At 39.2% G+C, this 25364-nt stretch overlaps 1 protein-coding gene across 1 annotated transcript; it reads left to right on the forward strand.

Moving 5' to 3' along the window:
* The first annotated feature begins 9 nt into the window (after positions 1-9).
* LOC106603540 (protein Wnt-11) lies at positions 10-25364 on the forward strand. The gene is made up of 6 exons (XM_014197369.2): positions 10-206; positions 2512-2707; positions 5177-5421; positions 7452-7729; positions 10859-11151; positions 22003-25364. The coding sequence occupies exons 2-6, from the start codon at positions 2625-2627 to the stop codon at positions 22175-22177; spliced, it is 1074 nt and encodes a 357-aa protein (XP_014052844.1). The 5' UTR covers positions 10-206; positions 2512-2624; the 3' UTR covers positions 22178-25364.

The following is a 25364-nucleotide window of genomic DNA, read 5'->3' on the forward strand; positions in this document are numbered from 1 at the left end:
AGTCAGACACATTCAGCAGCTCGAGACACACCACCCTGAGGAACCTGCGAGAGAGGAGAGCCACTGCTGCTGGGGAGTAAACGATGCTTTCCTCTTTTTGGGATTCATTCGAATTACGAAATTGTGGATTTATACGTGTTTGTGGAAGATATTGAATTCAAAAGGATATTAGGCTACACGGAATTGATACTTAATCATCATTAAAGGTGAGGAGCAATATTATAGTTTTTCATGACATGACTATCATAGTCTAAAGTTATCGATAACATGCTTATTTTTGTTGTTGTTTTAAAGCTTGTTTTAACACGAGTTAGGCTATTTAAAGCTTATATTTTATCAAGTTCTGCTCTTGTAGTTTGGATAGATTGTATCCAATGTATTGTTGGAATAACGACTCGACAGGCCATTTCATGAAGTTGAACGTGACTCAAAGTATTTGCATTTTAACTTTAACTTCATTTTATTTGCCTCGCAAAAAAAAGCTCAGACGAGAAAGCTCTGACGAAGGCCTTGAGGCCGATAAGTAGAGCTTATTAAAGAACAGTGCTACTAGCAAGAGCAGTGTGCGGGTTTCTCTTTCTTTTCGTGTTATTCAATTGTTAACATGCACCTGCAACAAAGATAACTCAGCTGTGCAAGTGCCTTTTTGAATTTTCCTCCCGTTCCCACAGGGACTGAATAGAAATAGAAGGCTTAGAAACAAGACGACAGCTTCAAACATGCATTCATGTGGGAAATTGAAAGAGAACGATGTGGAAAAAAGTTCCACCGCTTTAGGTTGAGTGGCTGACATGTCTAATAGAGGGAATTTAATTGATATTTGTTGAAGATGATCATGGAAAAACAAATAATTTAATTGACAGTTCACCCCACACAAATCTTAATTTAACCTCTGCATGTATAGAGAAGTTTCCCTCGCATAAACCCAATGCACCTTAAGTAAACATTTAATGGGAGCTCGGGATTAATATAACTAGGCTACTAACTAGCTACCACAACTGTAGGGGTCGAGTAGTGAAACGTTAATGTCAATGTTAAAGAAATGTAAACAATGTAGAATCGGATTTTCTTCTCTAGTCTAAATTGATGGTTGATTGCAAGCGCGTATAGGCAACCACATGCGTTTTAGTTTACATTTCCTAAGTGTCTTGTTACGCTCCTGTACAGCATATAGTCCTAACCCAATTTAGATGACAACTCGAAACTATACACTTTAAACTATAAACTTGGATGGATCATCATTACACACATGGTTAATGATGCTTGTGAATATTTGGCCCTGGTGATAATATTGATATATGTCTTATTGTTTGTGGTTATAAGAATTATTAAGCAACTACTCGTCCCACTGCATATATCACTACAATCAATCAGAGTGTTTTGTTTTATGCATAGATGTAAAGCTCTGAGATTCACATGGACAATAAAAGGCCCTATCTGATGCAGGTAATGCCATGTAGGCCTACAACCGTGTCTGCTGGAGGCTATAGGTCTACTGTGCTGGTTTGTTGTAGCCTTCCACTGATCATCCTACAATCTAAAATTCCTTCTGAAATTTCTCCAAAGTTAAGTAGAAATTACAGTTCAGTTTGTGGTTATATAGCCTAAGTTACATTTTAAGTGCTCATTTGTAAAAACAAACAAACAGAACAAAACACATATATATATACAGGATATTTAGTGCAGAATTGGTCGTAGTTGGGCATTTGTGGAAGGGTAGCACTTTTGGGAAGGTCATCTTTTATCAATTGTGAGAATTTTGTGAGAATTCTTCTGAGAATTTTTGAGATTCTGTCAACTTTCGCGAGAGTTTATGTAATTTACATGATCAGCGTTTCCCAAAAGGATCATTGAAATTTATGAGCAAACTCAGCAAAGTTTATGTGCTGCTATAAACTTTGCTATGCTCAATATGTGTCTTGGTGTTGTTGCAGTGGGAAAGAGGCTTCCATAATTAATACATTTATTGAAATAGAGTTTTAGATTTCTCTATTACTTTTCCACTATATTTAAAAAAAAATGTGACAATAAATAAAACCAATATTGTATAGATTATCTTTTGACATTTTGTTTTGAATATTTGCTGTGGAATGTTGCTTTAAAGTAACTGTCCAGTGTTTCCAGATTTGTATAAATATGACCTATAATTAATGACAATATGAGTAATAAAGTTTTCCTTCCAAATTTTTTGTAATTAGTTATGTTAAAATGAAGCTTTTCTGTGTGGGAATGGTGTGGGCATATTCTGGTCATTCAAAATATTCACGCAAATAGACCGCTGATAGGCCAGCTCATCCTTTATGAGGAAATAGAACAATCTTGTATGTCTGTTCGAGATACAAGTTTGAGGTGTTTTTTCTTCTTCTCCAATTTATCCTTTGCCCACATATATGAGTATAGTATGAGTCAACAACATTATTTGGGTATGAGTTAACAGAATATTAACTTTTAAATGTGACATTCTCACTGCGGGTGCATTTTAATGGTGCATATTTCTATTCCACCAAACAGGGGATAGAGGGTGAGACGGTGCCATGACAGTTGACTTGTGATTGCATCTAGAAGAGCCTAGAAGCCAACATTCACCTGCATTACCGTCATCTCTAAGTTGGAACATTATCATCATGAAGAAAATGTCTAACACCCTCCCGCTCTGTCTGCTTACCATTCTGCTGCTGTCCCAGATCTGCTCCGGCATCAAATGGCTGTAAGGACCTTTTCTTTCCTTATTTTTGTGTCTGCATTTTTCCTTTATTGTGCACTATGTTGTACAGAAGATAGGACTCTCCAAATCCTTCTTGTTTTTTACTTTATTGATTCTTAATCTGTTATAGAAAATAACAGAATATAATAGAACTTTATTGTCCATCTGAAGATGAACATTTTTGCCATATTGTCTATGTGTACTGAGATTACATGAGGTTCTCAATTTGTTCCCTGGTGAATGTTAATAAGAAGATTTGAACTGGAATTAGAGATTGGAAAATTAATGCTCTACAGCAGGGATGGGCAACTGGCGGATCAATTTCCAAAAATGAAAAAAAATAAAATGAATAAATAATTAAAAATAAATAAATTATATATATATATACTACATTACTAAAAGTATGTGGACACCTGCTCGTTGAATTAATATGGAGTTGGTCTGCATAGCCAGGCACTAAAATAGAACTCAGTTCTATTTGTGACGCTTGACGCGCTGCAAGTCCCACCTCTCCCATCTACTCATTGGTTTTTAGGAGCATATATCCATGTGGGTGATTGAAAGATGAACTGAGGTCCACACTCCAGTCCAGTTGGTGGTGGTAATGCACCTTAAGGTTGGTTTCCAACCGCCATATAAAGTCCAAAAAAGAAGCCTGAATGAGGAGATACTAGAAACAAACTCGGTTTACCCTTTTATCTGTGGATTAATTGTCAGTAGAGTAGAGGACCTTGTGCATTTCAGGTAAAATAACAACCCAATGTTTATATGCCAGGACAAATTAGCTAGCAACAGCAAGTTAGCTAGCTAAATTGCCTTAAATGTTTAATGCTTTTCGACCTCTCCCCAAATTAATATAGTTGGTTCAGAGTTCGTTTAGATATTTCAACCTGTGTGTCCTGATCGCATCTGGTGTGGGCGGACAAAATGAACATGCACGTGCGCGCTTGGTCTAGTCAGAATGTTATGCTGAAACAGGAAAGGGCCTTCCCCAAACTGTTGCCACAAAGCACTCGCCGGTCCCATTCTGTGAGCTTGTGTGGCCTACCACTTTACGGCTGAGCCATTGTTGCTCCTAGACGTGGCCACTTCATAATAACAGCACTTACAGTTGACCAGGGAAAGGTTGCATCCTATGACAGTGCCACGTTGAATGTCACTGAGCTCTTCAGTAAGGCCATTCTAATGCCAATGTTTGTCTATGAATATTGCATGGCTGTGTGCTCGATTTTATACACCTGTCAGCAACAGGTGTGGCTGAAATAGCCGAATCCACTAATTTGAAGGGGTTTCGACATACTTTTGTATATATATATATACTGTACCAGTCCAAAGTTTTGGTCTACTCATTCCAGGGTTTTTCTTTATCAAAACAATTAAATATCACATATGGAATCATGTAATAACCAAAAAAAAGTGTTAAAACAAATCAAAATATATTTTATATTTGTGATTCTTCAAACCCTTTGCCTTGATGACAGCTTTGCACACTCTTTAGTGATTTTGGTACATATTTGTATTCTGTTCATAGATTCATGGACATTTTAAGCCTGCACATGATTTGGAATGGTTATTTAGCATCTGTAGCATCTGAAACCTATATGAGTGAGTTGTTAATATTTCTCTACGCTATAACCGTTGAGCAGCAAATGTGCCTCAGAGAGAGAGAGTGAGACTGGGGATTGCATGACATTGTACTAAATCCTATCGTAGAAAGGGTCTCTCCCAGCCTTGATATTGCTACAGGGCCTGGATGTGAACCAGATGGGGCCATAAACACTTGTGAGCGCTGGGTTACCAGGAGCACAGGGGTGTCACAGCTTATCATTGGGCATGGAGTGGCCGCCCCCTTCCTCCTAATCCCAAACAGGCCAAGGTGCTGGAGGCATTGGCTGGTTCTCACGGAACTCTCTCTCCCTCGCAGTGCTCCTGCAAGACATAGAAAACAGAGATCAGGAACTGACTGACTGACCAGGTTCTCTGGTGGTTTTTCTATGAAGTAATCTTCTATTCAGTCTAAGTGAAAACAAAGTATGTGTGCCCCCCTTTTAGATTTCCATATTCAGATGACTTATTTCACAGTAAAGTCTCGGGTCGAATAAAATCCTTTAAACCAATGAAGAATGTAAATGATGATAGATGAATAGATGTAGCGCCATCAGATTTGGCCTTTTGCCTATGATGAATAAATTGTTTGGCATGTTCTGGAACCTCCTCTAGTGAACTGAATCAGGAGAATAACCTGATGCCAAGCTGTGGTCTGTTATGTTTTACCTGTTCGTGACTTCTTGAGAGATTTCCATTGGCATTTCCATTGTATCTCCTAAGTCAAGTGGTTCAAATGCCAAAAATGTTCCCCATTCCAAACAGCTCTCATTATGTGTTTGAATGGTTGAAAACATGTGGCTCAGTATATGGCATAAGTAAGAAAATGACCTTGTATTGGCTTTTGCATGTCTGTTTCTGTTCCAGGGCCCTATCACACACACCTGTGTCCTTACACATCAACCAGACCCACCACTGCAAGCTGCTGCCGGGCCTGGTGTCGTCACAAGCCCAGCTGTGTCGGAGCAACCTGGAGCTCATGCAGACCATCATCGCTGCAGCTCGCGAGGTCAAGAAGACCTGCCAGAAGACCTTCGCTGACATGCGCTGGAACTGTTCCTCTATTGATATCCCCAGTGACTCCTCGAGGTATCGACCGGACCTTGACAGAGGTAGGCCTACTGGTCACAATCTACTATTTATGGTGGTTAGAACTAGGCGTAAAATAAGGAAATCAACTCCAGCATACTGGAGTAAACTATGTGAAGATCTATTGACTGAAATGGTGGTGTGAGATCCATTGTGCTAGGTGTGCAAACTATACGTTTTTTTCAAACTAACTAGGAGTGATCATCTCTGACCAAATTATTAGCACAGTAGAAACTCTGTGTCCTTGGTGGGATTCAAAAATCTGTCGCAGGAGATTATTTACAAGAGAGAGTTTAAAGCTTTAATTATCGTCCTTGGTGGTCTTTTGTGCTCTGAGGGCAGAGCTCACTGTGACAAGCAAAGGATACCATTCTTCTTTGTGTCTCCTTGAAAGAAAGAAAATCATCCACTATCACCCTAGCCACTCACCTCCATAATATCTGTGCTACAAAGTTCTCTTTAAATTCCACGTACTTGATGTGGTTGTCTTCATAGCTTAGTTACAGATAATCTTCACATGTATCTGTAACTTGTGACACTTTGTGTTTTGTGTGTATTTTGTATTTTTTGTTGTTGTAATATTTTATGTACACTGCTATTTCCCTGTATTTCCTTCTTGCCAGGTCGCCCTCACAAAGGTTAATTCAAAAAATACAAATATTAGTGCCTTTTCTGTTGCACAATAGATTCCACTATGTAAGAGATAGTATTGAGTTGGACAGTGACTATTAGAAGGGATCTAGATATCTTTTTTGTGGCATCTCATCCTTCTCAGTTTTAAATCCTTTTTACGGCATACATTACCTGCATGCATCTGTTTTTCTATAGTAAAGCATGATGTGAAATATTGCCAGTGATCTCTGCGGAACATACTTCTTATGAATAGGCAGGCTCTTAGTTGCTCCCTTCAGTACAAAGCATTAGTAATGTGCCTACATTTTTTCTATCGATCCTCGTTTCATTAAATGCACACTCCTTGCAGTGTTTTGAGAGTCTTTCCGTGTTCTGGACTTGTACTTTGATGGGTTCATTTCCATTGCCAAAAGGATCTCTGCTGAGCCAGACAGAGCCAATGCCATTTCCAGTTTTACTGAGTTTGGGTGAAGATGTAAAAACCCCACAACAAAGAGCTGGCTTCTAATCAAAGGTTTAGTGAGATAGCTCCACGATGATGCGCCTCAGGAGAAGACAGGCTCCATCTGTCAACTGTTAGACCAGTCTTAAGAAGCCCCTGGCAGACTCTAGACGAATGCTCTTCTTCATACAGGGATGTCTTTGATGGCCTGAATGGTTCTTTCTTCCTGTCTCCTACCTCCATCATCCAGCATTGACATATATGCCCTCTGTGTGTACACACTTCATTACCTATATACTGAGTGTACGAAACATTAGGAACACCTTCCTAATATTAAGTTGCACCCCCCCACCCCCTTTGGCCTCAGAACAGCCTCAGTTCATCAGGGGGATGGACTCTACAAGGCGTCGAAAGTGTTCCACAGGGATGCTGGCCCATGTTGACTCCAATGCGTCTCACAGTTGTGTCAAGTTGGCTGGATGTGCTTTGGGTGGTGGACCATTCTTGATACACACAGGAAACTGTTGAGTTGAAAAACCCAGCAGCGGTTCAGTTCCTGACACACTCAAACCGGTACTCCGTTCAAAGGCACTCTGAATGACACACATACACAATCTATATCTCAATTGTCTGAAGGCTTAAAAATCATTCTTCAACCTGTCTCCTCCCCTTCATCTACATTGATTGAAGTGGATTTAACAAGTGATATCAATAAGGGATCATAGCTTTCACCTGGATTCACCTGGTTAGTCTGTCATGGAAAGAGCATGTTCCTAATGTTTTGTACACTCATTTTATAACATCCATATTATTCACTCTGGCTGTATAACCATATATGTCTAGTGACTTTTTCATGTTACCCTCACTAACGGTACAGGTTAGGGTTAAATGAAGGTTACATGAATGAAAAACAAAAACAGTTCATCTACAGAAGTCAGTTCCCTCACTTACAAGGATTTGTCTTGTTGTTCTCAACAGGCACGAGGGAGTCAGCGTTCGTGTACGCCCTGTCCGCAGCAGCCATCAGCCACACCATCGCGCGGGCGTGCACATCGGGGGACCTGCGGCTGTGTTCATGTGGCCCCATCCCCGGAGAGATCCCTGAGCCAGGCTACCGCTGGGGTGGCTGTGCAGACAACCTACACTACGGCCTGGTCATGGGCTCCAAGTTCTCTGACGCCCCCATGAAGATGAAGAAGGCAGGCTCCCATGCCAACAAGCTGATGCACCTGCACAACAGTGAAGTGGGGAGACAGGTAGACACGCAGATCACGGATATACTCACGGATATACTCACTGATTATGCTAATCAGATATAATAGTGGTAGTGGTAGTAGTGGTAGTAGTGGTGGTAGTGGTGGTAGTGGTAGTGGTAGTAGTAGTGGTGGTGGTAATGGTAGTGGTAGTAGTAGTGGTAATAGTAGTAGTAGTAGTGATATTAGTGGGTGTAGTAGTGGTAGTAGTAGTGATAGTGGTATTAGTGTGTGTAGTGGTGGTAGTGGTAGTAGTGGTAGTGGTAGTAGATTCCCACGGGGGGCCAGCACAGAAAAAAAAGTATGATATGTATGAAATGTATGCATTCACTACTGTAAGTCGCTCTGGATAAGAGCATCTGCTAAATGACTAAAATGTAAAATGTAAAATGTGGTAGTAGTGGTAGTGGTAGTGGTAGTAGTGGCAGTGGTGGTAGGGGTGGTAGTGGTAGTAGTGGTAGTGGTAGGGGTAGTATTGGTAGTGGTAGTAGTGATATTAGTGGTATTAGTGGCAGTAGTAGTAGTGGTGGTAGTGTTAGTGGTAGTGGTGGTGGTAGTGGTAGTTGTGATAGTGGTTTTAGTTGTAGTAGTGGTAGTGGTAGCGGTGGTAGTGGTAGTGGTAGTAGTGGTGGTGGTGGTAGTAGTGTTAGTGGTGGTAGTGGTAGTTGTGGTAGTGATAGTGGTTTTAGTTGTAGTAGTGGTAACAGCAATCTGGATTGAAAGAGGGATATATGAATATACGGGTGGACATATGAGTAGGGCTCTGGCGGTCATGCCATTTTGTCAACAGGTGATTGTAAAGAAAATAACTGCCTTCTCACACTAATTTACCGTTAATTATCATATTTTGGCATCTCCTCGCTTCCACGCATAGCCTACAAGCCAGTGATGCAGACCTTGTGAACTTCTACATTTTAAAAAGTCTAATAAATCCATGTAATAAATCCATTATTTATTTTAGACAGGTGTAAAGAAACATTATATGAAAAAAATGTAGTCGATTTCAGAAGAACAGGGTAGCATACTCTGAGTTGTCCTTATGTTAGGCCCTGGTCTGGATATGCCATATGGCTGTGGGCTACACTAATTAATTTAGCAGACAATATTTGCTTAGAATTCCGTGGCATTATTTTATTTTATAGTATGAAGAATACAATTGAACATAGCTGAATAAAATAGAAAGTATATTTTCTCCAAACAATTTATAGGGAGTGCACATGTGGCTATTCTGTGTTGAGCAGTTAACAAAGAAACAGGTCCTCCTATATGCTTCATTTAGAGTTATTTATGTAACTTTAATTGTGATACAAATGTTGGGCTAAATTTTTTGATTTTTAATACATTCTAAGGCTGCATGATGCGACTCTAATGATGATTTGAAAAAAATCGCATGAAAAGCCTGAGCTCTGCTTTGTTTTTTGCGCAGGCTGTACACACTTTCAGTCTCTTATTCACAATTTGACAAGCACGTGATAATGCCTCGAATTTCCCAGCTCAATCCATGCCTTTTGCGGCCAATGGCCGTTGTGCCCTTGGGCTGAATATAATAATTATAATTCCCTTCTCCCACCTCTCACTCACATGGCTCTCTGTCACGTGGCCGTGGCTTTCTCACAGGCTACAAGTGAAGACAGACACATCCAGGACACAACTCCATGCATCCCTATACAATTCCCAGGTGCATATTGAAGATATTGGAAGAACTGTCCACATTTATTTTTTCAGCCAACAAGATGAGTAGGCCTACCAAATAGCAAAAGCACTAGCCTATGTCAATTTACTATCCCCCATACTACAAAAGTTGACCTATTCTGTGTGATAAATAAATATTCCAAATATAGTCTGGGACAGTTGTGGGATGCGATAGATCCCAAATTAATACAACCACTAGCATCAAAAAAACTGTTTTAAAGCAATGAGCCTGGTGCAACAGATGAGAATGTTTAGCTTAAAATGTTGATAAACTATTAGGCTATATCTTAACATTATAAGCTCAGCAATGCATACACGGCAGTAGGCTGTAAGCGCAAATGTTCCATTACCAGGAAAATACCATTCTCAAAAGTGACCACAAATGTGATAATGTATTATTTATTTTATTATAAAGCTGCATTTTTATGGTAAAAGTTAACTTCCCCAAACTTGAAACTCACGCGCTGCTTATGTATGCCGTTTAGGCTCTACACCCCTTGTAAAGCAGATTAATGTGCTTTATTTTAAGAAGTTATTTGGCCACTTTAGTTGTGATACAAACCTTAGCAAAACATATAGGCCTATGGGCTAGGCCACATGAGGTGTGCAACTATGATTTGAAAAAGTCGTGAAAAATGTATGCGTCGTTTGCCTTAACCTCTTTTAAGCTGGGCATCATTCACAAGTGATAATATATAATTCACAAGTGATAGGCTAACATTGTCACCCATCACACTATTCTTGATTTAATCTTGTCTTTACATATACTAAATAATATATATGTGTGAAATTAGTTTTGATTTAGAATGGACCACTATCATGCACCTGTCTGGAAACAGGAGCAGAGGGAAAAAATACATGTCATCTATGCACTTAAATAGAGAATGGAGGAAGCTTTTCCCGTGTTTAATTTTCATGACAGCCAGGTATGCTATACTTCTGTTGTAAAGAGAGGCAATGTGCTTAATATTAGAAAAGTTGAGAAATAAATATAGTATGCCTAGCCTATAGAAAGCTGATAGGATCCTCCTCTTTTTAATAGAAATGTTACTCAACATGAGCTAATGGGCTCTCATGAAGTGTTTGATTAGATTTTCGATTACATTTGCATTGATGTCAGAGTGGTTAGAGGGACAAAAGAGTGCTGAGTACCAGGCAGTTAGCAAGTTTGGTAGGCTACTATGACCATCAGCAGCATCAGAGCTTGGGAAAGCCAAATTACCCTGACTAAACGGTCAGGTGGAATTTGACTGCCGTCATGACTCCTGACCAGCGGTGTGGTGGTAATACGGTCACCGTAACAGCCCTACATATGAGCATGTACATTTATAGCTCTTGTAATTTATAATGCCTTTGTAGAATATTTGACGTATTTTCTGCCATAGCATCAGCCTCAGTAGAAACAGTGTTTGACATTCACATCCTCTATCTCTCCCCCAGGCCCTGAGGGATGCGCTGGTGATGAAATGTAAGTGTCATGGTGTGTCTGGCTCTTGCTCCATACGGACCTGCTGGAGAGGCCTGCAGGACCTGAAGGATATCGCCATGGACCTGAAGACCAAGTACCTGTCAGCCACCAAGGTGGTGCATAGACCCATGGGAACGCGCAAGCAGCTGGTCCCCAAGGACATCGACATCAGGCCCGTCAGGGAGAACGAACTGGTTTACTTGCAGAGCTCCCCGGACTTCTGCGCCAAGAACGACAAGCTCGGCTCCATTGGCACCCAGGACAGGTGAGACTGTTACAATAGCTGTGTGTGTGTGTGTGTGTGTGTGTGTGTGTGTGTGTGTGTGTGTGTGTGTGTGTGTGTGTGTGTGTGTGTGTGTGTGTGTGTGTGTGTGTGTGTGTGTGTGTGTGTGTGTGTGTGTGTGTGTGTGTGTGCGCGCACTTTATGTTCATAAAAGCAGGGTGTTATGGGTGGCACATAGTGGAAGTATATACTATAGGACCGTATAAAATCAGAGCTCCTCTTTTGCAAAACTCTAGATACTCAGTTTACTGGCCTGGCTCTGTCTGGACCAATCCTGTTTGTTTTCTCAAGCGGGTAGTTTGTCCAGGATGTTGATTTAATTAGCTACCACCCACTCTGGTGGCAGACACCATTTTGTTTTAAGAATCTCTGATAAAGAAAGTGGTCCCGGAGATTGGCCTGTCTGTGGTATGTCTGAGCACGTGTCCCTGACATGACCGTTGTGACTTGGGCCCTTGTGTTGCAATCAGACAGGGGTGAGTAATGCGGTTATTCTTAGGGCTTGAGTGCATTCAGCTGATATCGATTTGAGAGGTAATGGTCCCCAAAGATAAAATAAGACTCTCTATTCATCTGAAGTGTTTTATTAGGAATTAAAAACTGGTTGGTTCGAACCCTGAATGCTGATTGGTTGACAGCCGTGATATATCAGACCATATTCCACAGGTATGACAAAACATTTATTTATACTACTCTAATTACGTTGGTAACCAGTTTATAATAGCAATAAGGCACCTCTGGGGTTTGTGGTAAGTGGCCAATATACCACGGCTAAGACCTGTATCCAGGCACTCCGCGTTGAGTCGTGCTTAAGAACAGCCTTGGCCATATACCACACCCCCTCAGACCTTATTGCTTAAATATATGTTGCATGTTGTTGGTCTGACAACTGTGAGAACTTAGCGGAAAGTAAGGGGCATTTTCTTTGTCTGAGGTAAGGGCCAGATATAGAGAAAGGTCTGGCCACCCCCCTTCTACAAACATGTGCTAGCCATCTTTGGCAGCCTAGTGGATTTTCTTCCTTTCACATCTTTTGCCATGGGTATCCATTTTAGCAGCGTAGCTGAATCTCTGCTATTTGCTTTTGGACTGCAGAAGACGTATGACAAATTTAAAAAAGGTGTACGGTTTCGTGGTCTGCAGCTCTTGGAGATGGAATTTCAGACGAACATATGTGGACCATTGAAAACAATTAATGCAAATGTCTCTTTTCTGTTCCTGGAGCCAGCTATAGTCCAAATGTCCAGTGTCATGTGCCTAGCCCTGAGCTACTGAGCAGCAGGCCACTTAACAGATACTGTAACCTGAAGACATATTGCGCTTCAGGTGTACTCACTGTGCTCCATGCATTTGCTGCCCCCAACCTGATAAGGGTCCCACCACACGTGGTCTATAGCATGTACACTATTTAGTCCTTTATGCCGAGTCTTAAGGCACCATCAGCCTCCTGCAATCGTTGGTGGCAGTCTGCAAGGGGACGTGTGACACTGATGTGCCGTGTGGTGTGTGCTTCCATGAGGGTCCCAGAGGTCTAGGGATGTTTTAACCGCCCTATCCTACACCTCCTCCTCACCATCACATGGCCTCATCCCAGCACCATACTCCTCACCCCTACGATCCCCAGACACTCCACAAGAGCTAGTGTGATACCCTGACGGAGCCATGTTCAGTGGTGCACACTTCAGGATGGCCTTATCTGTGTTTACTCTTCAAGTGAATTCTAATCTCAATACTCCTCGCCATGGATAGTCAAATTCACACACTTATCAACAGAACATCCCTGGTCATCCCTACTGCCTCCGATTTGGTGGACTCACTAAACACACATGCTTCACTTGTAAATGATGTCTGAATGTTGGAGTGTGCCCGTGGCTTTCCGTAAATAAATAAAAAACAAGAAAATGGTGCCATCTGGTTTGCTTAATATTAGGAATTTGAAATGTTTTATGCTTTTACCTTTGATACTTAAATATATTTTAAACCAAATACTTAGACTTTTACTGGGTGACTTTTACTTGAGTCATTTTCTATTAAGGTATCTCTTAAGTATGACTGTTGGGTACTTTTTCCACCACTGCCCATTGATAATACCTGGAGTGGAGTAGCAGCAAACATGAAGCCTACTCAGTTAGGGACAGAAATGTTGGACGCCTCTTCTGTAGAAAGCTGTCCTTTACAAGTGTCCTATAGTGATGTTCGTTGTGGGATTAGAATGTGTTCTGTAATAATAGGAAATGCATAACAAGTTACATTTCAATAATATCCCCGGAGCTGAGGGATGATCAGTGTCTCAAAGGCAACAAGCACTGTGGGTCTTGCGTGTGACGGCACCATTGAAGGATGTGTTTTAATTCAGAATGAGATTAGTAGCTCTGACTGTGAGTGACAGCTGTGTGAGAGTGATGTGGAGTTAAGACTGTGCTGTCCTTTTGATCCATTAACTTGCACCAGATAGGGCAGATTTTCCCTGACAAAACAAATCTGTGTAGAGCTATTGTTAATTGCCCTATCCCAAAGGCCATTATTGTAAGGATGGGAGAACATAATATACAAGGAAATTCTCAAAGCTGCTAATGAGATCCTTGACGACCTTGTACCTAGCCAGTGTGGATTCCAGTGGGGTGCCCCCACCCAGGCAGTGGCAGTGCTGGCAACACTAGCTGCAGTAACACATGGGGAGGGGGTCACACTCGGACATTCAGAGAGGGGACATATTTTTGTGGCCATGGTGGCACAAAATCAAAGGTCTGACTGCAAGGAGAGATGCTTAGGAATATGGTCACTACGGGGGACCATGTTGTGGGTGTTCCATCACCTAGACCTGACAATGGTTAATCAAATCTCCCCATTTCTTTGCTCAGTTTTGCAGGCCTTCTCATACAGCTGCAACTGTATATGCATTCGTAAATCAAGACCTTTCTTGAGTTGGGGTCTAGGATAGTGCAACTGTTGAGAATCTGAGTCTATGGTTGTTGTGGGGGAAAGGGGTTGAGTGTGTGTGTGTGTGTGTGTGTGTGTGTGTGTGTGTGTGTGTGTGTGTGTGTGTGTGTGTGTGTGTGTGTGTGTGTGTGTGTGTGTGTGTGTGTGTGTGTGTGTGTGTGTGTGTGTGTGTGTGTGTGTGTGTGTGTGTGTGTGTGTGTGTGTGTGTGTGTGTGTGTGTGTCCCAACTGTTGCGAGGGAGTAAAAGATGTTAGGGACAATATAGGATGAATCACAATAATTGTTTGCTAAAATAATAATTGCTTGCCATAATGTAATTTTGGTGATGGCGAGACTGGTGAGAGGTAAAACTCCTTTGCATAAATTACCTACATTACTACAAATATTAATAGCTAATTATGGAAAATAAGATAAACAGGATATTTAAATATATATATACAGTATATACATTTAATGGCTATATATAATACAAATCGAGGTGAGGGCGATGGAAATGCATTTGGCGGTTGATTTGCTTCTGTTCTGTGGGTGGCACTGTGTGTTCTTTTCGAAGGATGGGTCCCTGTCTCTTCGGGGCCATGGGATCCAGGGGGCGGGGGTGGTCTGCCGGGCATTGGGATGACAACCCAATTCGAAATGAGGAGGGGTTTTAGTGGGTGGAATAGTGGGGACCAATTGGAGGTTTACTTAGTAGCAATGCAAATATCATGGTACAGCTATATAGATACTCAATCATCATGTTCGTTTTTAATGGTACGTTTACAAACATATATTATGATAAATAGAATTGAAACTTGTCTCATTATGGTAAGTGGTGAAATAAGTATAGCCAGTTATAATTGTAATGGCTTAGCAGATAATAAGAAAAGACAATCAGTATTTACCTGGCTAAAAGAGAAGGAATATAATATCTATTGTTTACAGGAAACTCATTCAACAATTTTAGATGACGTTTTGTGGAAAAAGGACTGCGGGGCGAAATATATTTCTTCATGTGCAAAGAAATTGAAAAGTGGTGATGATATTAATTAACAGTAATTTTGATCTAAATGTGCAAATTGTGCAAACAGATCATCAAGGTAGATGGATTATTTTAAACATGTTATTGGACTATAAACAGATATGGCTTATTAACCTATACGTTTCAAATAATGATGATCCAAGCTTCTTTGAAAATATATGTAAGAATTTATCAACTCTACAAGCAACACTAGACTCTATTATTATGGTTGGTGATTTTAATATGGTTTTAAATACCTCTATGGACCGGAAAGGAAATCACACTACAAACTATCACCCTCAGGCACTTTAGGAAATCATGAATGTCATGGATATATTGGAATTAGTGGATATATGGAGACTTAAATACCCTGACCTAGTGAGATATACATGGCGGAGGCTTAATCAAGCTAGTCGTCTTGATTACTTTCTTATGTCATTCTCTCTGGCACCAAAAGTTAAAAAAGTGTTGATAGGGGACAGAATGCAGTCGGATCATCACATAATTGGCATATATATTACTCTTACAGAATTTCCACATGGGCGAGGATATTGGAAATTTAATCAAGGCCTACTAGATGATAAATTGTTTAGAACTAGGACAGAAGAATTTATAACTGACGTTTTCCGACATAACATAGGTACAGCAGATCCCCTTATTGTATGGGACACTTTTAAATGTGCCTTTAGAGGCCATGCAATTCAGTACTCATCTATAAAACAAAAGCAATTTAGAGATAAAGAGTCCATATAAACAAAGGATATTGAAGGACTAACAGTACAGTTAGATAGCAATAAAAATGGTACCATAGAGGCACAGAATAAGTTTAAAGGAAAAACAAAAAGAAATGGAGGAACTTTTTCAAGAAAGATCCAGTGTAATATATTATAAAATAAAGCGAACTGGATGGAATATGGGGATAAATGCACCAAATTATTTTTCAATCTTCAATATAGAAATGCTACCAAAGAAAATGTATTGAAACTTGTTACAGATGATGGAGTCACGCATGATTAACTGAAAGATATTGTGAAAGAGGAAGTAAAGTACTTTAAGAATATGTTTTCGTTTCAGTCTCTTCCATCTCCACTAATCAAAGCTAATTGTATGGATTTGTTTCCTATTAATAATGTAAAATTAACATCTGTACAGAAGGACTCATGTGAAGGCCAAATTACAGAGGAGGAACTTCATGATGCAATTAAAGTCTTTAAGTCTGGGGAAAACTCCAGGGCTGGATGGCATAGAAGTGGAAGTATACCAAACTTTTTTTTTATATACTCAGAGGACCATTATTAGCATGTTTTAACCACTCCTATATAAACAGTAGATTATCGGACATGCAACAAGAAGGTCTGATGTAATTATTACTGAAACAGGATTGAAGTGGTATATATAAAGATCCAGTCCATAAAAAAAAATTGGAGGCCTCTTACACTTCAGTGTCGTGATGCAAAAAGTATAGCTAAATGCTTGGCGCATGGAATTAAAAAGGTATTGTCAGATATTATTCAGCCTAATCAGACAGGTTTTTTACACGGTTGATACATTGGAGATAATATAACACAAATACTGGAAACAATAGAATACTATGAAATATCGGGGAAACCAGTCCTGGTTTCATAGCTGATTTTGAAAAGGCTTTTGATAAAGTACAACTGGAGTTTATATATAAATGCCTAGAATATTTCAATTTTGTAGAATCTCTTATAAAATGGGTTAAAGTTATGTGTAAAATAGTAAATAATGGCTGCATCTCAGAACGTTTTAAACTGTCAAGAGGAGTAAAACAAGGTTGTCCACTATCGACATATCTATTTATTATTGCCATTGAAATGTTAGCTGTTAAAATTAGATCAAACAATAATATTAAGGGTTTAGAAATCTGTGGCTTAAAAACAAAGGTGTCATTGTACGCTGATGATTTATGTTTTCTTTTATAACCACAATTAGAATCCCTCCACAGCCTCATAGAGGATCTAGATACTTTTGCTAACATCTCTGGATTAGAACCAAATTATGATAAGTGTACTATATTATGTATTGGATCACAAAAAAATGTAACTTTTACATTACCGTGTAGTTTACCAATAAAATGGTCTGACAGGGATGTGGACATACTAGGTATACATATCCCGAAAGAAATGATCTCACTCCAATATATTTTAATAGAAAGTTAGCAAAAATAGATAAGATCTTGCTACCATGGAAAGGAAAACACCTGTCTATTTGTGAAAAAAATCTCTTTAGTCATATCACAATTTACCTAATTGCTTATGGTTTTGCCTACACCTAGTGACCTGCTTTTTAAATTATACGAACAAAAAATATTACATTTTATTTGGAATGGCAAGCCAGACAAAATTAAACAGGCCTATTGATGTAACGAATATCAATTTAGAGGGCAGAAATGATTAAATATTAAAGCATTAGACCTCTCACTAAAGGCATCAGTCATACAAAAGTAATACTTAAATCCGAAATGGTTCTCTAGTAAATTAGTAAGAATGTCTCACCCCATGTTCAAGAATGGCTTTTTTCCCTTTATTCAGATTACAACTGCTCACTTTCGGTTATTTGAAAATGAAATCCTCTCCAAAATATCATTATTTTTTAAACAAGCCATAGAAAGTTGGTTGCAATTTCAGTTTAATCCACCTGAAAAGACAGAACAAATAATACAACAAATATTGTGGTTAAACTCAAATATACTAATTGATAGAAAAAGGTATACTTTTTGTAAATTATATCATAAATAGGACTGGTGGAGTTATGTCACACATGCAGCTAACACAGACATATGGAAATGTCTGCTCTACCCAAAATTACAACCAACTAATTGCAGTATTACCACAAAAATGGAAGAGGCAAGTAGAAGGGGGGAAAAGTAAGGAACTTGTCTGTCGACCCTGCATTAAAGACCATAAATGGTTAAAGAAAATTGTGATAAATAAAAATATATACCAATTTCATTTAAGGACCACAAAATTGACAGCTGTCCCATATAAATTGCAAAATAGTTTGGGAGAGATTTTCGATGTACCGATTCCATGGCTCATGGTTTATGAACTGACATACAAAACAACGCCAGATTCAAATTTTTCAATTTAAATTATTATACAAAATTCTTGCAACCAATATAATGTTATATATATATATATATATATATATATATATATATATATATATATATATATATATATATATATATATATATATATATGGGGGATACAATCTTCCCAGTTCTGCAGATTTTGCTGCGAGGAGGCAGTCATTAGATCATTTATTTTGGTACTGTCCATATGTAGCTCGTTTTTGGTCACAGGTCCAGGAATGGCTGAAGAATTGCAACATTTACCTAGAACTAACGCTGCAGATAGCAATACTGGGTGGTTTGAAAAGTCATAGTCAATCGATCAATAATTATTTTAGCAAAAATGTTTATCTTTAATTTACAATCTGTAGAAGCTATGAGAATAGAAAGGTTCAGTACTTTTCTGAAGAATCACAGCACATTTGAAAAATATATGGCAAATAGAAATCCAAAATGGATGGTGTTAAGAGAAAGATGGGAGGGGTTGAATGAAGCTGGTTGGGACTAATAACAACAAGATAACCAATGTAAAACATACAGGGTCTGTAAAATGTATATAGGTTCAGAAATTTTGAAATAGCACAGTTACAAATAGAAATCAAACTGGATGGACATCAGAAATAGAGGAAGGACAAAAAAAATATAGAACTATTGTAAAATAGATTGTGTCTGTAAATGTGTATAATATGTATAAACTGAAGGTAGAAGCCTAAGTGTTATTGTTTATTAGTTTACTCCAATTGTGAGAGGGGTGGTAGGGTTTGCGGAGAATAATAAAGGTATATTCTAAAAAAAAAGTGTGCATATGTATGTATGTATATATGAATTCGTATGTATGTACAGTTGAAGTCGGAAGTTTACATACACCTTAGCCAAATACATTTAAACTCAGTTTATCACAATTTCTGATATTTAATCCTCGTAAAAATTACCTGTCTTAGGTCAATTAGGATCACCACTTTATTTTAAGAATGTGAAATGTCAGAATAAAAGTAGAGAGAATGATTTATTTCAGCTTTTATTTCTTTCATCACATTCCCAGTGGGTCAGAAGTTTAAATGCACTCAATTAGTATTTGGTAGCATTGCCTTCAAATTGTTTAACTTTGGTCAAATGTTTTAGGTATTCTTCCACAAGCTTCCCACAATAAGTTGGGTGAATTTTGGTCCGTTCTTCCTGACAGAGCCGGTGTAACTGAGTCAGGTTTGTAGGCCTCCTTGCTCGCACACGCCTTTTCAGTTCTGCCCAAACATTTTCTATTGGATTTAGGTCAGGGCTTTGTGATGGCCACTCCAATACCTTAACTTTGTTGTCCTTAAGCCATTTTTCCACAACTTTGGAAGTATGCTTGGGGTCATTGTTCATTTGGAAGAGCCATTTGCGACCAAGCTTTAACTTCCTGACTGATGTCTTGAGATGTTGCTTCAATATATCCACATAATTGTCCTTGCTCATGATGCCATCTATTTTGTGAAGTGCACCAGTCCCTCCTGCAGCAATGCACCCCCACAACATGATGCTAACACCCCTGTGCTTCACGGTTGGGATGGTGTTTTTCGGCTTGCAAGCATCCCCTTTTTTCCTCCAAACATAACGGTGGTCATTATGGCCAAACAGTTCTATTTTTGTTTCATCAGACCAGAGGACATTTCTCCAAAAAGTATGAACTTTGTCTCCATGTGCAGCTGAAAACCGTAGTCTGGCTTTTTTATGCTGGTTTTGGAGCAGTGGCTTCTTCCTTGCTGAGCGGCCTTTGAGGTTATGTCGATATAGGACTCGTTTTACTGTGGATATAGATACTTTTCTACCTGTTTCCTCCAGTATTTTAACAAGGTCCTTTGCTGTTGTTCTAGGATTGATTTGCACTTTTCACACCAAACTATGTTCATCTCTAGGAGACAGAACGTCATTCCTGAGCGGTATGACAGTTGCGTGGTCCCATGGTGTTTATACTTGTGTACTATTGTTTGTACAGATGAACGTGGTACCTTCAGGCGTTTGGAAATTGTTCCCAATGATGAACCAGACTTGTGGAGGTCTACAATTTTTTTTCTGAGTGCTTGTCTGATTTCTTTTGATTTTCCCATGATGTCAAGCAAAGAGGCACTGAATTTGAAGGTAGGCCTTGAAATACATCCACAGGTACACCTCCAATTGACTGAAATGATGTCAATTAGCCTATCAGAAGCTTCTAAAGCCATGACATAATGTTCTTGAATTTTCCAAGTTATTTTGAAGGCACAGTCAACTTAGTGTATGTAAACTTCTGACCCACTGGAATTGTGATACAGTGAATTTTAAATTAAATAATCTGTCTGTAAACAATTGGTGGAAAAATTACTTGTGTCATGCACAAAGTAGATGTCCTAACCGACTTGCCAAAACTATAGTTTGTTAACAACAAATTTGTGGAGTGGTTGAAAAACAAGTTTTAATGACTCCAACCTAAGTGTATGTAAACTTCCCACTTCAACTGTATGTGTATATGTATGAATGTTTACGTATATGTATGTATGTATGTATGTATGTATGTATGTATGTATGTATGTATGTATGTATGTATGTATGTATATGGATATATATATTTACCCCAAAATTATATGGGGGATTGGAAATGATTTAGACAATTACATTGATGGAAGCAACAATCTATCCTCAATATTAAAGCTGATCCACACCCTAAAAATAAACAAAAAAGAAAAAGGTAAAAAAAAAGGAAAAAAAAGGAATCTGTCCTACTTATTCCAATGATTCACCCTCCCTCCCTCCCTCCCTACCCACCACCCCTTCCCTCCTTTTCCCTCCTCTGTGTCAGCAGCCTTCAGCCATCCTCCTAGTGTCTCTGTCTCCCACCACACTGGCCATTAACACTCTGCTATTATAAATCAATGCAATTATGTGGAGAGAGAGGGTTAAATAAAGGGAGGGCTCCCCTGTGTATTCACTATGATTTATGATAGAGCTATTTTCTCCTCACTGAAGATAACCCTGGGCTTAAGAAATTAAAGGGTCCCAAGCGAAGCATCTGCTGCCCTCAGACAAAACACGTGGGAGAATGTTTGGGTGAATGCACAATAAGCATTTGTCAAGCTCTGTAACGACTCTCGTTGGTGGTAGAAGTGGACCAAGGCGCAGCGTGGTAAGTGTTCATGATAATTTTATTCACAAAAAACACTTCAACAAAATACCAAAGTAACAAAACAAAAGCTCACAGTTCTGTCATGCACAGATACTAAACAGAAAACAAGATCCCACAAACTCAGGTGGAAAACAGGCTGCCTAAGTATGATTCCCAATCAGAGACAACGATAGACAGCTGCCTCTGATTGGGAACCACACTGGCCCAAAACCAAAGAAACAGAAAACATAGAATTTCCCACCCGTGTCACACCCTGGTCTAACCAAACATAGAGAATAACAAGGATCTCTAAGGTCAGGGCGTGACAAGCTCTCCCTTTTAAATACATTTGTGAGGCTTGGGTTGGACTCAGAGTTGTCCAAAATGTGGACGAAACGTTTTTTGGGGTTGATATTTCAGAGAGGAACTATTCTAAGATCAATGGGGTTGTTTGAGCGGGGAATTCATTGGGGAGACTGTGTGTATGTGTGTGTGTGTGCGTGCATGCATGTAAATATGTTAGGGACCTTGAGGGCTTTCCATTGACCAAAATGTATTACCAGTGTATAGAATGGTTTGTTTCTCTGTCATTTGTTTGGGGACAGACCGTGTCATTTATGGATGCAAAAAATTATTAAACCTAGTTTTAACTCACTCTCTCGCTCTCCCTGTCCATTCCAGGCAGTGCAACAAGACGTCCATCGGCAGCGACAGCTGCGACCTGATGTGCTGTGGGCGAGGCTACAACCCCTACACAGAGAAGCTGGTGGAACGCTGCCACTGCAAGTACCACTGGTGCTGCTATGTCACGTGTAAGAAGTGTGAGAGGATTGTGGAGCGATACGTCTGCAAATGAGTCCATGTTGTCTACTTCATCCATCCAGTCTCTGGGCTGGGGCGACAGATAACCAAAGCACTACGTTTCCAAGATGGCTTACTTTTGTCTTAAGCTTTAGCATGTATATTTTGACAAGAAACAGTTTATTTTTGTTCATCATTTTTTATTAAACCCTGACCCACAAGCTGGACTAAAAAGTTAAACATTTTTACGAACGTGGACAAATGGGTGTTGTGACAATGCCTATCGGTTTACCTGAAGACCACCGTCCTCAAGGGTTTTTTCTTTCCTTACACTTTCCTTACACTTGCCATACTTGGATATCAAAAGTCTATTTTCATATACCTTTATTAAAATAAATTATATTGGATGTTTGTTTTTTTGTACTTCTGGTCACGCTCTGATGTTGACGTTCACCGTTTCCACGGAATTCAAAGGGTTCTGAAGGATCCATATTTTTTATTGTTCAAATGGTACTCGTTTTTTCAAGAGAGAAAGACACGCAAAGAAAGAGAGGAAAAAGGTACAAAACACACAAAGGGAACTTCAAGTACTTTCAGTCATGGAACTTTTTAGTAACTGGTGTTGAACTGAGGACACTTGAACTCGAATGGGGACTCGCCTGCAGACAGAAAGTTCTCTGTGCATCCTCGGAAAAAGAACTCCCAGTGTTAGAAACAGCACATCATCCCTTTAATGTCTGACATGCAGGTAGTCCACAGCCTAACACTCAGAGCATGTGAACAGAACACATCGGTCTCATATAATCCTGTGTTGTTATGAACCACTCTTGAGTGGATGTACATACTGTCTTTTTGTATGCTGAATTAAATAATTAAATATTTATAAACTAATTAAAGAATCTTTACCAAGCTCTTTAAAAATTTCCCAAGACTGCACATTATCATCATCATCATCATGGTGAAAAACTTGTTGGTCATTTAGAAAAAACTTGTCAAGAGAACTACATAATCTCACAAGCTGATGTTTTTGGAATAGACAAGCTATATTTCTTCCCCTCGAAGCACTACTGTTTTAATCTCCAAGTGTTAAGAAAATAAACATTTCATACAATCATCTGTGACGCTATGATAAATGAACACACTTGTGATGTGTTAAAGTGTTTCATCTCAAGGCCAATTGGGATCAACCTCTCAATTACAAAATACCTGGGAAACTGTTTGTTTGGACATTCCTCACTGTCACAACAACCATTGTAAGAAAGCTTTAATTCTATCACAGGTTTAGCCTAATGCTCATATGAATTAGGTGAGATCTTGGAAATGGTTAAACCTCCAATTAAAAAACAAAATAAATCTAATTTATTTGAATACAAAGGGATAGGTTGTTACTAAAAGGAACTCTGTCAGACGTATTACCCTCTGACCAAACCTTGTGTTGCCTTGTGGTTCTCATGATTCTTAACAGACACAAATAGCTAGCGAGGGCTTGAAGCTAAGCATCTTGGCCAATGCTGTGCTCTGACACATTGAGGCTCCAACCTGCACAAGCCAGACACATGTACCACAATTGACCTAGCCTGCCCATGGGGGCACAGGGGCTGCCAACACAGCTACAGCAATATAGAACAGCAGGGGAAGTATGTTTTTTCGCAATCATTGTTACATGAGCTTTTTGGAGGCCTTTTATGAGCTCGGTTTGTGTTTGCTTCGGTCAATAACTGCTAACAAATTGGTTGATAGGCATGTTTTAACTGATTAAAGTCTTTCTATTTTAGGAATTATGAGAAATGTACAGCGGAGTGGATTCCAGATACACTGGGCGCGTTTGAGTGGTAAGGCGAAAGTAGCCGACTGTAAACAGAAGTTGACAAGTAAAGTCCGGAAGTTGACGAGTAAAGTCCGGAAGTTGACGAGTAAAGTCCGGAAGTTGACGTAAAGTCCGGAAGTTGACGAGTAAAGTCCGGAAGTTGACAAGTAAAGTCCGGAAGTTGACGAGTAAAGTCCGGAAGTTGACGAGTAAAGTCCGGAAGTTGACAAGTAAAGTCCGGAAGTTGACGAGTAAAGTCCGGAAGTTGACGAGTAAAGTCCGGAAGTTGACGAGTAAAGTCGGGGGAGGTACAAATGCACTGACAGCAAGTCGGAAAACTTCTGCTGTTTCTGGGAAACGTTAGAATGGGAGACATGGCAATCGCCTTTGTTATTGTCGATACAGTTGATGTTATCAGAATTACACTTCTACACAAAGCTAAACATGATCAACATGTTCTAAGGAATTAATATTTTAATGATAAGGAAATAAGATACCATGCCAAGCTCTTTCTAACATTCACAGGACTTGTTTTGTATTTTTGTGATGGTTTTCTCAAAATATTAGCAGGTAGTGAGTGCACAGGCTACTAGAATGAGAACATACAGTGCCCTCCATAATTATTGGCACAGTGAAGCATTTTGTCTTCTTTTGGCTCTGTACTACAGCACTTTAGATTTGAAATTATATGGCGATGAGGTTAAAGTGCAGACTGTCAGCTTTAATTTGAGGTTATTTTCATCCATATCGGGTCAACCATTTAGGAATGACAGCAAAGCTATCAACAAGGCAAGGGGTGGCTACATTGAAGTGTCTGAAATATAAAATATTTGTTTAAGACTTTTTTGGTTACTATATGATTCCATATGTGTTATTTCATAGTTTTGATGTCTTCACTATTATTCTACAATGTAGAAAATAGTAAAAAATTAAGAAAATCCCTTGAATGAGTAGGTGTCCAAACTTTTGACTGATACTGCATATGTGTATTAAAGTAATCAAAAGTTTAGTATTTAGTCCCATATTCCTAACACGCAATGATTGCATCAAGCTTGTGACACTACAAATTTGTTGGATGCATTTGCTGTTTGTTTTGGTTGTGTTTCAGATTATTTTGTGCCCAATAGAAATTAATGGTAAATAATGTATTGTGTCACTTTGGAATCATTTACATTGTAAATAAGAATAGCATATGTTTCTAAACACTTCTAAACATGTACATTAATGTGGATGCTACCATGATTATGGATAGTCCTGAATGAATTGTCAATAATGATGAGTGAGAAAGTTACAGACGCACAAATATCATACCCACCAAAAAATGCTAACCTCCCCTGTTACTTGCCATTACTTCATGCCTGTACCTTCCTCATTACTATTTGTGATTGTGCAACATGGAATTATAACAGATGTGATTAAATGGAGTCCACAAAGA

This window comes from Salmo salar, chromosome ssa04 (genome assembly GCF_905237065.1).
Source record: "Salmo salar chromosome ssa04, Ssal_v3.1, whole genome shotgun sequence".
Classification (NCBI taxonomy): domain Eukaryota; kingdom Metazoa; phylum Chordata; class Actinopteri; order Salmoniformes; family Salmonidae; genus Salmo; species Salmo salar.